Raw genomic sequence first — 14,215 nt, forward strand, 5'->3', positions numbered from 1 at the left:
CACACTTTTACTTGCTGAGGCACCGCCTTGAATTGGTTTTCTTAATCGATCGAATTAATACCGGTACTTATTCTTTTAAAGTCTAGTACCTATTCTATCAGTTGGTTTAAGCCAAGCTGCTAAGTTACGGAGTCGCAGACAAATCAACATTGCTTGTCAAGCGGTGTGTGGAAAAAAGAATAAAGACATACAAAGGCGCATGCGTAGCTGTGTGGCAAGAAGCTTGATTCCCAACCACATGGTTCCGAGTTAAATCCCACTGCGTGCCACCTTGGACAAGTGTCTTCTAGCCTCGGGCCAGCCAAACCTTGTGGGTGGATTTGGTAGACGGAAACTGAAAGAAGCCCGTTGTATGTGTATATATGTATATATCTATGTGTGTGAGTGTCTTTGTGTCTGTGTTTGTCCCTCTGTCACCGTTTGACAACTGGTTTCGGTGTGTTTACGTCAGTTAAAGAATAAGTTCTGGAGTCGATTTGTTCGACTAAAACCCTTCAAGACGGTGCTCAAGCATGGCCACGGTCAAATGACTGAAACAAGTAAAAGAATAGACACGCGTAGACATACACAACCGCCTTTCAGACGACTTATATCTACTAAATTCATGTGGAAGGTATTATTCGGCCGGTGCCATAGTGTCTGTGTGTGTAGACCTTTCTTTGTCTTGCCAACTGTGGAATAGTCTTTCATCGAAAAAGTTTAATAACACTAAAGCATGTCCGTTGATTTCACCCATAGACTTTACAAATACCACTTCAACTTACATTATCTATATTGATTTCAAATTTTGGCACAAGCCCAGCAATTTCGGGGGAGGGTATAAGACGATTATGTAGACCCCAGTGTTCAACCGGAACTTATTTTATTAACCCCAAAAGACGAAAGGTAAAGCTGGCCGCGACCGAATTTGAACTCACAACGTAAAGCCAGGCGAAACGCTGCTAAACATTTTGCCCGGCGTGCTAACGGTTCAGCCAACACGCTGCCTTTCCTACGTTATCTATATTGTCAACCAATTTGCGATCAACATGGAAGTTATCTCTCTTACATGATGAGCTCCTTATTTTTTTTCTTTCAGGTTTTAAATATACCCCTCAAGGAAGGTTTTGTCAACTAATTGCTTAGATAATCTCAGTTAATGGGAATGCTTTATTTGTTTTGTTTTTGTTTTGGGTCTGTGTGTTTTTTGTTTTTTTTGTTTTTTGTTTTGTTTTTTTGGTTGTTGTTTTTTTGTTTTTTTGTTTTTTGTTTCAACTCGCTGTATTACATATGTGAAACCTCACCATAAAACAATAAGTCCCAGTCAAGTACTAAGAGTCATTATAATTAACTATTCCCATTCCCTCAAGATTTGTGGCCTCGTGCCTAAGATAGAAATCGATATGTCTCGGCTTTATGGAACCACTTTCGACTTGGGTGCGACGGGAAATCGGATTTAACAATTAGCAAGAAAATGGCGCCCGCATCAAACGTATTTAAAACGATTTACATTATTAGTGGAAATCGTCCGTTTTTGTTATTGTTTTTGTTTTCTTTGTTTCTTTCTTTATTCTTTTTATTTTACTTTTTATTTATTTTTGTTGTGTGTAGGTTTGTTTTTACATGTTTGATTTTGTTCTAATTTTAATATTCTGTAGAGTATGTGTTGTTGTTTTTCTTTTTCTTCTTCTTTGGGTTGTTGTTTAACCCGAAGTCTGCAAATAAGCGAACAGAGCTATAATCTTTTCTTTTCTATACTAGGCACAACGCCCGAAATTTTTGGAGAGGGAGCCAGTCGATTAGATCGACCTCAGTACGCAACTGGTACTTAATTTATCGACCCTGAAAGGATGAAAGGCAAAGTCGACCTCGGTGGAATTTGAACTCAGAATGCAAAGACGCACGAAATACCGCTAAGCATTTCGCCCGGCGTACTAACGTTTCTGCAAGCTCACCGCCTTAGAACAGAGCTATAATCGAAAGCGTTCTGGCTATGACTATCCCGGTTTTTTGTAATGAATGTGTGATCAAGAAGGCCGCTTTGCAACTGCATGATTTTGGGTTCTGTCCCATTGCACAGGCAGTACCTTGGGCAAGTTTCATCTTCAAGGACCCCAAGTGACTAATGCTTTGTGATCTTATTTCGTAGCCGGAAACTGTGAGGAAGCCCGTTGTATATATATATATAAATATATATATATATATATATATATATATATATATATATATATATATATATATATATATATATATATATATATATATATATATATATATATAAAGGATAAAGAACCCCTTCAGTCATGAATGACCATGAGATTGCACCTAGAAAGTTACCCTCCGAAGTCCGGGCAAGGTTGTTTATGGAAGACCAGCAGTGGCATAATGTTATCCACCAATGTTATCTAGGGGAAAGGCAAAGGCCGATACATCTTGGCACCAGCAACGGTGCGACTCGTTTCTATATCAGTGAACTGGAACAACGTGAAATATAGTGTCAAGTATTAGTATGTCGATCTTGCCCCTTCCCTCAAAATCGTTGCCTTTGTGCTTAAATTTGAAATCATTATTATCCAATATGCCAAGGCAGGGAGATGGCAGAATCGTTAGCACGCCGGGGAAAATGCTTAGCGGTATTTCGTCCGCCTTTACGTTCTGAGTTCAAATTCCGCCGAGGTCGACTTCACCTTTCATCCTTTCGGGGTCGATAAAACAAGTACCAGATAAGCACTGGGGTCAATGTAATCGACTTACCCCACCCCAGAAATTTCTGGCCTTGCGCCAAAATTTGAAATCATTATTATCCAATATGCTAGAGATGATTGCCAAAATCGTTAGAGCGTCGAACAAAATATCTCGCGGTGTTAGTTTCGGGTCTTTACGTTTTGAGTTCAAATCTCATTAAAGTCAGCTTCGCCATTCGATCTTCTGAGCTTGATATAAAATAATGTATCAGTTAATAAGTACTAAGATTCGATTTATTTAACCTCTGCCAGAAACCATTATGTCCTACGTTTATTTCGAAAACAATTAGTTGTGATTTGACGGAGATTCAGTTGTTGTTTCTAGCAGGTCAAACAATCAAGTAGAGGTTCTCTCATTAGTAGATAAGGGTGTAAGCTGGCAGGGTCGGTAGAGCGATAGTCAGTATGCCTTGTGGTATTTAATGACGTTTTGCAACGTTCTGAGTTGAAATCCCACTTTGCCTTTCATCCTTATGCTATCGGTAAAATAAAGTAATCGATGTAATCGATTATGTTCTTCCCGCCCAATTTGTAGCCTTGTGTCTATGTCACAAATCAATATCGCGCGGGCGCGCGTATTTGGTCAATGTGTGCGTATCTGTGTTTATGATGCGTGTGTGTATGCGTACGCATCCGATTAGATGCTTCTGAGCTTAAGTGTATGTATAGCTGTATGCTTGCGTTCAAATACGGGCCTCTGTGTGTGCGTTTGTGCGTATGTCGGTATGTGCGTGTGTGTTGAAGCTATTCTGTATATGAGTGCTTGTGTGTGCGTATGTACGTCTGTGGGCACGTGCGTGTACGCACGCGCGCATGTATGTGCGCAATTGTGTGCGCATTTGTGTGCGCATCTGTGCGCGCGCGCGCGCGTGCATGGTTGTTATGAGTGAGCTAGGGATTTTGCTTTAGTGCTTTTTTTGCTTTTTTTCTGGTGTATAGTTAGTTAATAGTGGAAGCAGGAGGAGACGGATGTAAGGAATTAAATTTTTTTTAAACAGAACTTAAACTGAAACTAATAATAATAATAATAATAATAATAATAATAATAATAATAATAATAATAATAATAATAATGATAAAAATAATAATAATAATAATAATAATAATAATAATAATAATAATAAAGATAAAAATAATAATAATAATAATAATAATAATAATAATAATAATAATAATAATAATAATGATAAATATAATAATAATAATAATAATAATAATATTAGTAATAATAATAATAATAATAATAATAATAATAATAATGATAAAAATAATAATAATAATAATAATGATAATAATAATATTAATAATAATAATAATAATAATGATAATGATAATAATAATAATAATAATAATAATAATAATAATAATAATAATAATAATAATAATAATGATAATAATAATAATAAATGCAACTAAATACATAAACTGACAAAAATGTTTGTTAGATTTTTTTGCCTTTATTTTTTTGTTGTACTTTTTTTTCTCTCTCTCTTCAAATCGCGCGGAAAAACAGTGAAAAATTAATTTCTTAACGAGGAAAGCTTTTACACATTCATTAATCCCTCAATAAAATAAAAATTAAAAAAACATAATAAAAACAAAGCTAAACTAAAAGCCGTTGTCTCGAATCCTTACATCGCAGTGTACAGCGACAGTGAGTTATAGTCGTTGTATACTCCTGCCGTTCCCCTCCAGGGCCACCGACAACGCTACCATCGCCACCATCACCACCATCACTATCATCATTTACCATCAATTCTAACCACGGCTTCATGTTTTTTAACCGTTGTTCAACCATCAAAACGTTAAATGCCTCCACTTCCATCCCGTTTATTTGCTCGCTCGCCCGACTTTTTGATTGGTTGGCTGGTTGATTTGTCGCTTGGATGTTCGCCTTGAAGATTTTGTTCTAGGAATGTCTCAAAGTACTATTATTACTGAAGTTATGAAGTATAAAATTTCTTGTTATTACTATTTTGCTAATGATTAATGATTACTGATTAATGATTACACTTCAGTCATTATTCTTTTGCCTTTTAATCGGTTACCGCCGTCAAGCGTCAAGCAGTAACATTATTTTGATGCTATTTATTTATTTGCGAAACTTTGCTTCTTTTGCAAGTCATTTGGATCGATTATAATTATAATTATGATGTTCTGGACTATTTAATTTTTCGGATTATAATTTATCAAGTCTCGTCTTTAAAGTCTTTACATCTACATTATGTTTCGATCCATTTGATTTTTATCAGCGGTTGTCTTATTTATGATAACGTAGTGTATATACCCTTGTTTCGGACGTGGAACTTTTATTTGTAAATGAGGGATTATAACGTTTTTATGAAGTAGGCCACAGACGTATTTACAATTATTATTAAATTTATTTATAGTTAGCTTTCGGTAACGGCATCTACAAAGTCTGGGTACATGGGATTAACACATACTTTAAGAAATTATTATTTCTTACATTTAATTGTTCATGTTATGATTTTATTTACTCCATGTACTCACATGGGAATTAACACACACTTTAAGAAATTATTATATCTTATATTTAATTGTTTATGTTATGATTTTATTTACTCCATGTACCCAGACTTTGTGGACACCCTGTATATTAAGTTGATATCAACTCTGGTTTTACTAAGTGCGTAATTCAGCAACTATTGTACGTACTGCTTCTCTCTAAATTTCCACTTTGAATTTCTGTATCCGTAATGGCTGCGTCATTCTATGTTATTCTTTTTTTCACCATATACGTTTAAACGTTCCTATAATTCATCTTCCTCCTATTCTTCAAGACTTTCTGGTGCTCACTTATTCAAACTTTTTCAGAGTTGTCCAGTTTCTCCTATATAATACTTCCCCAATATATGAAACATTCTTATATGAGAAATCTGCAATGTTCTGATGTTATATCTTGTATATTTTGCTTGCTTCCGGTCATTGGACTGCCGTTGTGCTGGGGCACTACCTTGAAGGGTTTAGTCGAACAAATCGACCCCCGGTACTTATTTTTTAAAGTCTAATACTTACTCTTTTTGTTGAAGTGCTAAGTTACGGGACGTAGACAAACTAACAATGGTTGTAACAAAAATACACACATATGCACGCGCGCGCATCGTTTCCGTCTACCAAATTCACTCACAAGGGATTGGTCGGTTCGGGACAATAGTAGTGACACCCTATATTTATGCAATTGGGCTAAACCACGGGTGTGTTATCTTATTATGATATACATAGGCTGTCCCTATTATTATTATTTTTTTCAGTAACACTGGCAGCTTCTTCATGCAATGGGGGTCTATTAAAACTATTTGTAATCATTCAGAAGAATCCATGTTTTCTGCTTATTCTGTCCTATGAATAAGCGTATGAAGTTATTGTTCTACGGGAGGTGGTTTTCAAGATACTACTCCCCGTTGTTTTAATTAATCAGGTTGCAATTTTAAGGCGGTTAGCTGGCAGAGTCGTAAGCACGCTGGGCAAAATGCTTAACAGCATTTCGTCCAACTTTATGTTCTGAGTTCTAATTCTGTCGAGATTGACTTTGCCTTTTATTTTCGTGGGGCCACAAAATAAGTATCAATGGGACACTGGAGTCGATGTAATCGACTTACCCACTTGTGCGAAAAATTTGAAACCAGTATGATTGGTATTAAAATGCTCAAACTAAGAATGAGTATATAACAAATTGCAGCCCTTTATTTAATAGAAATAACTTATGTTATTTCTATTTCTCTAAGGTGGCGAGCTGGTAGAAACGTTAGCACGCCGGGCGAAATGCTTAGCGGTATTTCGTCTGCCGCTACGTTCTGAGTTCAAATTCCGCCGAGGTCGACTTTGCCTTTCATCCTTTCGGGGTCGATTAAATAAGTACCAGTTACGCACTGGGGTCGTTATAATCGATTTAATCCGTTTGTCCCCTCTGTGTTTAGCCCCTTGTGGGCAGTAAAGAAATGACTTATGTTCGGGCAAATTGGCTATAACTAAGATTAATGACCGATTGTCTTTGATATCGGTTAGCCCCAGATCAATTCCGGCTCAGCAAATGCTCTTTTTCACGTTTTACCTTTTTGTTTCTTACAGTCATTAGAATGTAGCCATGCTGTGGCACAGCCTTGAATAATTTTAGTCGAATGAATCGACCCCAGTTTTTTTATCTGTTTTTAAACTTGGTACTTATGCAATCTATTTCTTTTGCCGAACCGCTAATTTACGGGGATGTAAACACACCAACACTGGTTGTCAAGCGATGATGGTGGACAAACACACACACACACACACACACATATACGACGGACTCCTTTCAGTTTCCGTCTACTAAATCCACTTACAGGTCTTTGGTCGGTCCGAGGGTATAGTAGAAAACACTTACCCAAGGTGCCACCCAATGAGACTGAACCCTGAACCATGTGGTTTGGAAGCAAACTTTCTTACCACATAGCCACCCTTGCTCCTATATCCAAAACTTAATTGTTCAGTGTGCGCTCTTTCTCTCTTTCTTTTTTCTTTTTCTTTTCTTTTCGGCTTGTAGGATATGATTTAAGGGAAATTTGGGTGCTATTTCTAGCAAGATGAACAATCGCTTAGAGGTTCCTTCGTTAATGACAGATTTTACTCTTTGGTGTGTTATTGAGTTGTTTTTTCTCCTGAGGAATCTTTGTTTTTCAAAAAGCTTGTTGCTTATTGATGTGATCTGTTTTAGCCTTTTCAAATGTAGCATTTTCAAACCGCTTAGTGGCTTGGGATATGCAACAAAGGGCCGCTTCGCAATGTTACTAGGATGTTAATTGAATCTTCCATTTCCCTCTATGGATTCTGATGATTTTTTGTTTTGCTCAACGATGTTGGTTTATGCGTTTTCATGGAAGTGCACGGCGGCTGGATCCCTCTTCACTCTTTCTCACTTGTCATATGTTATTGATTTTTTTCAAAACTTTTATGGCTTTTTCTCCTTTTCTTTTTTTTTTTGTTTTGGTGGGATGGGTGGGCGGGGGGGGGGACACGGACATCGGCATGGGAAGGAAAAGTGATTGGCGTTTTCCATCAGATTTTAGTACTCCTTCTTAAGGCGGCGTTTTGGTAAAGGAGTCATTAGCGCATCAAATCGATTACCAATGCAGTGTTCGTACCAGCTTTCAAATTCGGATGTCAATACATAAAGTATTAGTTCGATACTGGACTTCATCCACCGCCCATCACTCTCACGCTTTCTCTCTCTTTCTCACACACAAAGCACACACACACACACACACACACACTAATATGTACCATGCTCTTGTTAATTTGTTGTATATATCTATGTAGACGCAAGCAGGCATATACACTTTTCATACTAACCTATTTTGATTAATTTGATCAAGTAATCTATTAGTTAACGACAGCTCAAAAATGAGGTCAAACATAAAAGTCAAATATAATGTCAAACATAAGGTCAAATATTGGATCGACCGTTAAATCAAATATCAGGTCAAACATAAAGTCCAAATGTTAGGTCAGACAGACGGTCAAATATTAGGTCAGATATTTATTGTGATTATGTATATTCAATAGTAGTCCTACTTATTTCAATGGTGTTATTGTTGTCGTTGTTCACCCTCGAGTCGGCTCTGATCATTTAAAGCGTCTTATTTTCTAACGTATGTCTACAACTACATTATCTAGTATGACTTATCTTTATTTTAATACGCTGTTTCTTTAGTTTCAAGACGGGTGCACCACTATTTCTACTCTGTCGAGCGACCAACTAGAAGCTCTCTCTCTCTCTCTCTCTCTCTCTCTCTCTCTCTCTCTCTCTCTCTCTCTCTCTCTCTCTCTCTCTCTCTCTCTCTCTCTCTCTCTTTAGCTTACGTCTTTAAGTAGTGATGTAGCACGCTTTGTAACCACGTTTCTTCTGTCTTTACACACAAAGTTCAAAAACCATCAACGTCGACTTTGTCTTCCATCCTTTCCAGATCGCTAAAATATAAAACCAGTCGATTACAATAAAATTATTGTAATCGACTTACCCACTCCACTAAAATTGCCGGCCTTGTGCCAAAATTAGAACTAATTATGTATATGTTGTATTATCTCAGTAGATGGTGGCGGTATAGGTAAAGGCGGTATAACTTAACGGTCCAGCAAAAGAGACCGATAGAATAAGTACCAGACTTTACCCAAAATATAAGTACTGGAGTCGATTCGTTGGACTAAAATTCTTTAAGGTGGTGCCCCAGCTTGGCCGCAGTCAGATGCTGGAAACAAGTAAAGGGATAAGGTGTGTGCTGTGTTATTGCATTGAATGGTGATCGTATAAGGTGTGTGTTGTGCGCAGTTGTGTGCAGACAGTGTATTGTCTGAGGTGTGCTATTGAATTGAGTCTTGCATAAGATGAGGACGGTTCCTAGCAAATCAATTTGTTAACTGTATGTAAATCTGTGAGCACTGATATGGGTTTTTTTAAGAGTTATCCTTCCTTTTTTATCATACCCTTGGCTTCAGTTATCATTGTTATTATTCTTACATTCTTAACCTTTGTTATACTTTATTTCAAATTCTAGATGATTGTAATTCAGCATATCCTGGCTTCTTGCCGAGTGTTGTCAGAAGGGATCGAGATACTTATCGGAATAGAGAGATTTTCGTTACGGCTTTTTAAAAAATCTTTTACGTTTTGCTTGCTTGCTTGTTTCAAACATTGGACCGCGGCCATGCTGGAACACCGCCTTGAAGAGTTCAGTCGAACAAATTGCCCCTCAGTAATCATTTTGCTTTTTAAAGTCTGGTATTTTCTCGATCGTTCACTTTCGCCGAACCACTAAGTTACGGGGATGTAAACAAACTGATATTGCTTGTAAAGCAGCGGGGGAGGAGAGCAAACGCAAATGCAAACACACACACACACACACACATACACACACACACACACACACACACACACACACACACACACACACACACATGTACAGCGGGCTACCACATAGCTTCCGTACCAAATTCACTCACAAGGCATTGGTCATCCCGAGGCTGTAGGAGAAGACTTTCTGAAGACGCAGCGCAGTGAGACTGAATCCGAATCCACGCGGCTGCAAAGCGAGCTTCTTCACCACACGGCTATGCCTGCGCCTATACGATATACCTTGATCTATTCTCACTCTGGGCAGACGTATACCAGAAGATTCTGCTCACATCGTTGTCATAGCTCGTGTTTGCTGCATGTTTCTTTTTCCGCTTTCGCATAGAAGTATCGGCAACTTGCCCACTGGTCATAGCTGTTGACTCGATCGTGTCTGTGAATATACTTGGACTTGGCGAGGAGCGGGCAACCAAAAACGACGTCATCAATTAACTTTTTTAAACTGATTTCATAATTTTCTCTTGATGTTAGTGTTTCTGTTCATTGTTTTATTTTATGTAATTAGACGTGGCTAGGCATTAGCGTTAGACAACTAAAATCAAACCTGTTTCTGCTTTCGTTCAGAATTTTTTAAACGTTAATGACTTTCACTCCGGTTATTATTATTATTATTATTATTATTATTATTATTATTATTATTATTATTACTTTACTATAGAAGCCTTATTTTTTATTGCTTGCTTTTACTGCAGTGGGGTTTCGTATTTTCTATTGTATTCATAATAATTTATGCTATATGTCTGCAGTGGCTTATGTGTCATTTCCTTATATATATATATATATAAAACTCTTCGTTTGTCTGTCTGTGTATGTGTTGCCTATGCATTCTCAATCGGCTCCACTAAATCAAATCAAATTTTACAAGGTAATAGTATTAGAACGCGCGAGTGTCAATATGTAATTTTAATTTTCATTTGGATTAAAACAATATAACATTTTATCTAAAATAATCTTTCTATAGTCAACTATAATAAAGGACATTTTATACCACGACGACGACGACATTACATTTTGTATATGAGTGTATATGTGTCTGAGAGTGTGTGTTTGCGCGTTCGTTACGTACGACATAGTAAAGGACATTTTATAACAGCACCCCCACCACCCCCACGACAAATTTTGTATATGAGTCTGTGTGTGTGTCTGTGACTGTGTGTCTGTTTGCGCCTTCCTTACGTACGAGATAGTAAAGGTCATTTTATACCACCACGACCGCGGCCATGACAAATTTTGTATGAGTGTGTATGTGTCTGAGAGTGTATGTATGTTTGCGCGTTCGTTACGTAAATGTATGTTTGTGTGTATCTGTCGTATGTATGTGAGTGTATGTGAGAGGGTATGTGTGTGTAAGTGCATGTGCGATTGTCAATTACACTGATGTAAACTGGCTATGTGAAAGAGTTATACTGGCTCCAACAAATGAAATGGTTGATAAACTTAATCATGAACTCCTTCAAAAGTTAACAGATACATCAGAAATGACTTTTCAACGACAATTCACACAACAGTCGATCAAGATCAGTCTGTTCAATACCCTGTTGAATTTCTGAACACAATTAAACCCACTGGGATCGAATAACATAACTTGACACTAAAGCTGGATTCTCCCATTAGGTTGCTTAGGAATCTTGACCTGCCTCGCCTGTGTAATGGAACTCGCTTAATTGTTACTTCCATGAAGCCCCATGTCCTTACTGGCAACAATAATAACAGGTAGTCACAAAGAAGAAAATGTCTTTATTCCAAAATTTCCTCTCATACCTACAGATGTTCCATTTGAATTTAAGAGGCTTCAGTTTCCAGTCAAACTAAGTTTTGGTCTTTCAATTAACAAATCTCAGGGTCAATCCCTCAAGGTAGTTGGATTTCATCCCACGGCCAACTCTATGTTGGTTGCTCACGAGTTGGAAACAGCAACAATTTTATCATCTGGCCATCAATAAAAAATTATACAATGAATATTGTTTTCTCTGAGGTGCTTCAAAATTGTCTGTTGCCTATGCATAATATAGATATTTTGAAATAATTGTGAGAGAAAATATATCTTCATATTTATTGTTTACTAATCTGAATAAGAACAGCAGTAACCTGAGCAACGCCGGGTAATTCAGCTAGTTCTCTATATTTTATGCTGATGTATAAATGCTGGAGTTTTGGTTATATAACAGTTCTATATGTGTTCTTTTTTTTTGTTTTAAATCGTTCTCATGGTACCAATTATTATGATGATTGTTTCTATATTCTGTCCCTAGATTTTAATTGTCTCCCTATCTATAGATCTTTCTTTTGGTATAATTTCTCCAATTCTCTTAGCAATACATTATCCTCTGTTGTGGGATGATACTTCGATTAAGAAGTTCCTTCCTTTCCTCGTGATTCCTGATAACAATATCCGCTGATTATTCTTCATCTTCCTACGATTTGTATTGATAGGAATTCCATGACTATGGTCGGTTTGTCATTCACCAAGAACTTTTTCTGGTGTATATTTATATTACTTCTTTTCTGTTGGCTTTTCATGGTGCTGGCACACATTCTAGGGAATGAAATCCCTAGTTTTTTCAAGTTTGCAGATGTATTCTGCCTTGGATAACACTGAGCAACCAAGAGACAGTGTGATTGTTTCTTCCCGACCTCCTAATGTTCTGTTGTTAATGTATTCTGGTAGTCTGTGGGTTTTTGATAAAAAAAAAAAGATTTAATCTTGTCCCACAATCAAGAATGTTCCAACCTCAGCTCTTAGTTTTGTGTTACGCAGTGCTGCAATTTTTTTTTTCTGTCTTCACCATATTTAAGGTGGGGGTTTTTCCGAGTCAAGAAGCTTTTCTTGCCATCGTTTTAACGTGACATCATGGAAACCAATCTTAACTTTACACAATTTCTGATGACGTTTCTTCTCTATTCTCACAATTTTCTGTCACTTCAACCTCTTTATTTATTTTATTATTAATATTTTTCTTTTTGCAGTTGTTAACTTCCTTGAACACATAAACAAGTATTTTGTTTGTTTGTTCTGTTCGTGTGACGTAACTCTTTGCATAGACGCGCGCAGTGAACCAAGATAGGACTTATTGCAGTGGGGACGTTTACGAGAAGCTGCACGTGTCATTCTCAGCGAATGCAGATGGTCAATAAGCGGACTAGTTATGTAAGGTTGACAGGGAGGACCGTCAACAACTAGTGGCGGGTCTCTGCTGTTGCTGCAGCTACTACTGTTGTTTTGTTGTTGTTGTTGTTGTTGTTGTTGTTAAGGCGGTGGGCTGGCAGAATCGTTAGCACGCCGGGCAAAATGCTTAGCAGTATTTCGTCCATCTTTACATTCTGAGTTCAAACTCCGCCAAGATCGACTTTGCCTTTCATCCTTTCGGATCGATAAAATAAGTACCAGTTGAACACTTGGGTCGATGTAATCGACTTACCCACTCCCCCGAAATTGTTGGCCTTGTGCCAAAATTTAAAACCATCTTCATCATTATTGCACGCCGGAAAAAATGCTTAGCGGCATTTCATCCGTCTTTATATTCTGAGTTCAAATTTCGCCGAGGTCAACTTTGCTTTCATCCTTACGGGATCGATAAGTTAAGTACCAGTGAAACACTGGGGTCGATCTAATCGATTTATCACCCCCCACACCAAATTTCAAGCCCTGTGCTTGTCGTAGAAAGGATTTTTATTATTATTATTATTATTATTATTATCATCATTATTATTATTATTATTATTATTATTATCAATATTATTCATATACAATCAGCAGATTAGACTGTTGAAAAAAAAAAGAATCCTAACTTCGGGCTACATCAAATAGCCTTAGATGCCAAGAACCCTCCTATTGGGCAACAATAAGTAACCTTAGATGCCAAGAACCCTCCTAAGTATCCTAGCTGTCCCTAATAACACTGTTTTCTGCAGCTGTACTAAACTGGGTTTTATGCCTATTTCTTCTATCCATCTGTTTAGATCATTAGAGATAGTTCCCAATGCACCTATATTATTATTATTATTATTATTATTATTTTATGTTTGACTTTTGCTTTGCATTTGTACAAGTTGGATCCAAGTCTCACCCAGAGACCTCAAGAGACAACAAGTTGGAAGTTCATGTAGGTGTTATGCCTAGGGTGTCATATATTTGGATTTGTACATAGTGTTGTTCTAGAGAATGTTTAAGAAACCATAAGAAAATTATGTGTTTGTTTTAAAATTTGATTATTATTATTATTATTATTATTATCAACATCATCATCATCATCATTATTATTATCATCCTCATTTGTATTTTTTTCTTATTTTCCAGTCTTACGTCACATGTACCCTAGGCATCGATTACGTAGGGTACTGTATGATCACCATGGGTCTGGCTAACGTTCTCAGTTCTGTTATGGTTGCACTCTGTGCCAAATATATTCCCAGGGAAGTGGTACTCGGCTTCGGAGGGGTCGTACATATCGGACTCATGATTGGATTCCTAATTTGGATACCCGAGAAAAATCTGTTAATATTCTTTATACTGGCGGCATCGTGGGGTGTCTGTGATGCAGTATGGCAGACCCAGTGTAACAGTAAGTAACAATTTCATCATTTCTACACC

The 14,215-nt window shown here is 37.1% G+C and overlaps 1 protein-coding gene across 1 annotated transcript in view; it reads left to right on the forward strand.

The window, feature by feature from the left end:
• The window catches only part of LOC106871191 (N-acetylglucosamine transporter UNC93A), a 161,554-nt gene that overhangs the window by 139,795 nt on the left and 7,544 nt on the right, over positions 1–14,215 (forward strand). Inside the window, exon 4 of the mRNA XM_014917533.3 lies at positions 13,922–14,186. Within this exon, the coding sequence (XP_014773019.1) occupies positions 13,922–14,186 (265 nt within the window). The remainder of the gene's footprint in view (positions 1–13,921; positions 14,187–14,215) is intronic.

The sequence above is a fragment of the Octopus bimaculoides genome, chromosome 18, assembly GCF_046866305.1.
Source record: "Octopus bimaculoides isolate indiv1 chromosome 18, ASM4686630v1, whole genome shotgun sequence".
NCBI lineage: Eukaryota > Metazoa > Mollusca > Cephalopoda > Octopoda > Octopodidae > Octopus > Octopus bimaculoides.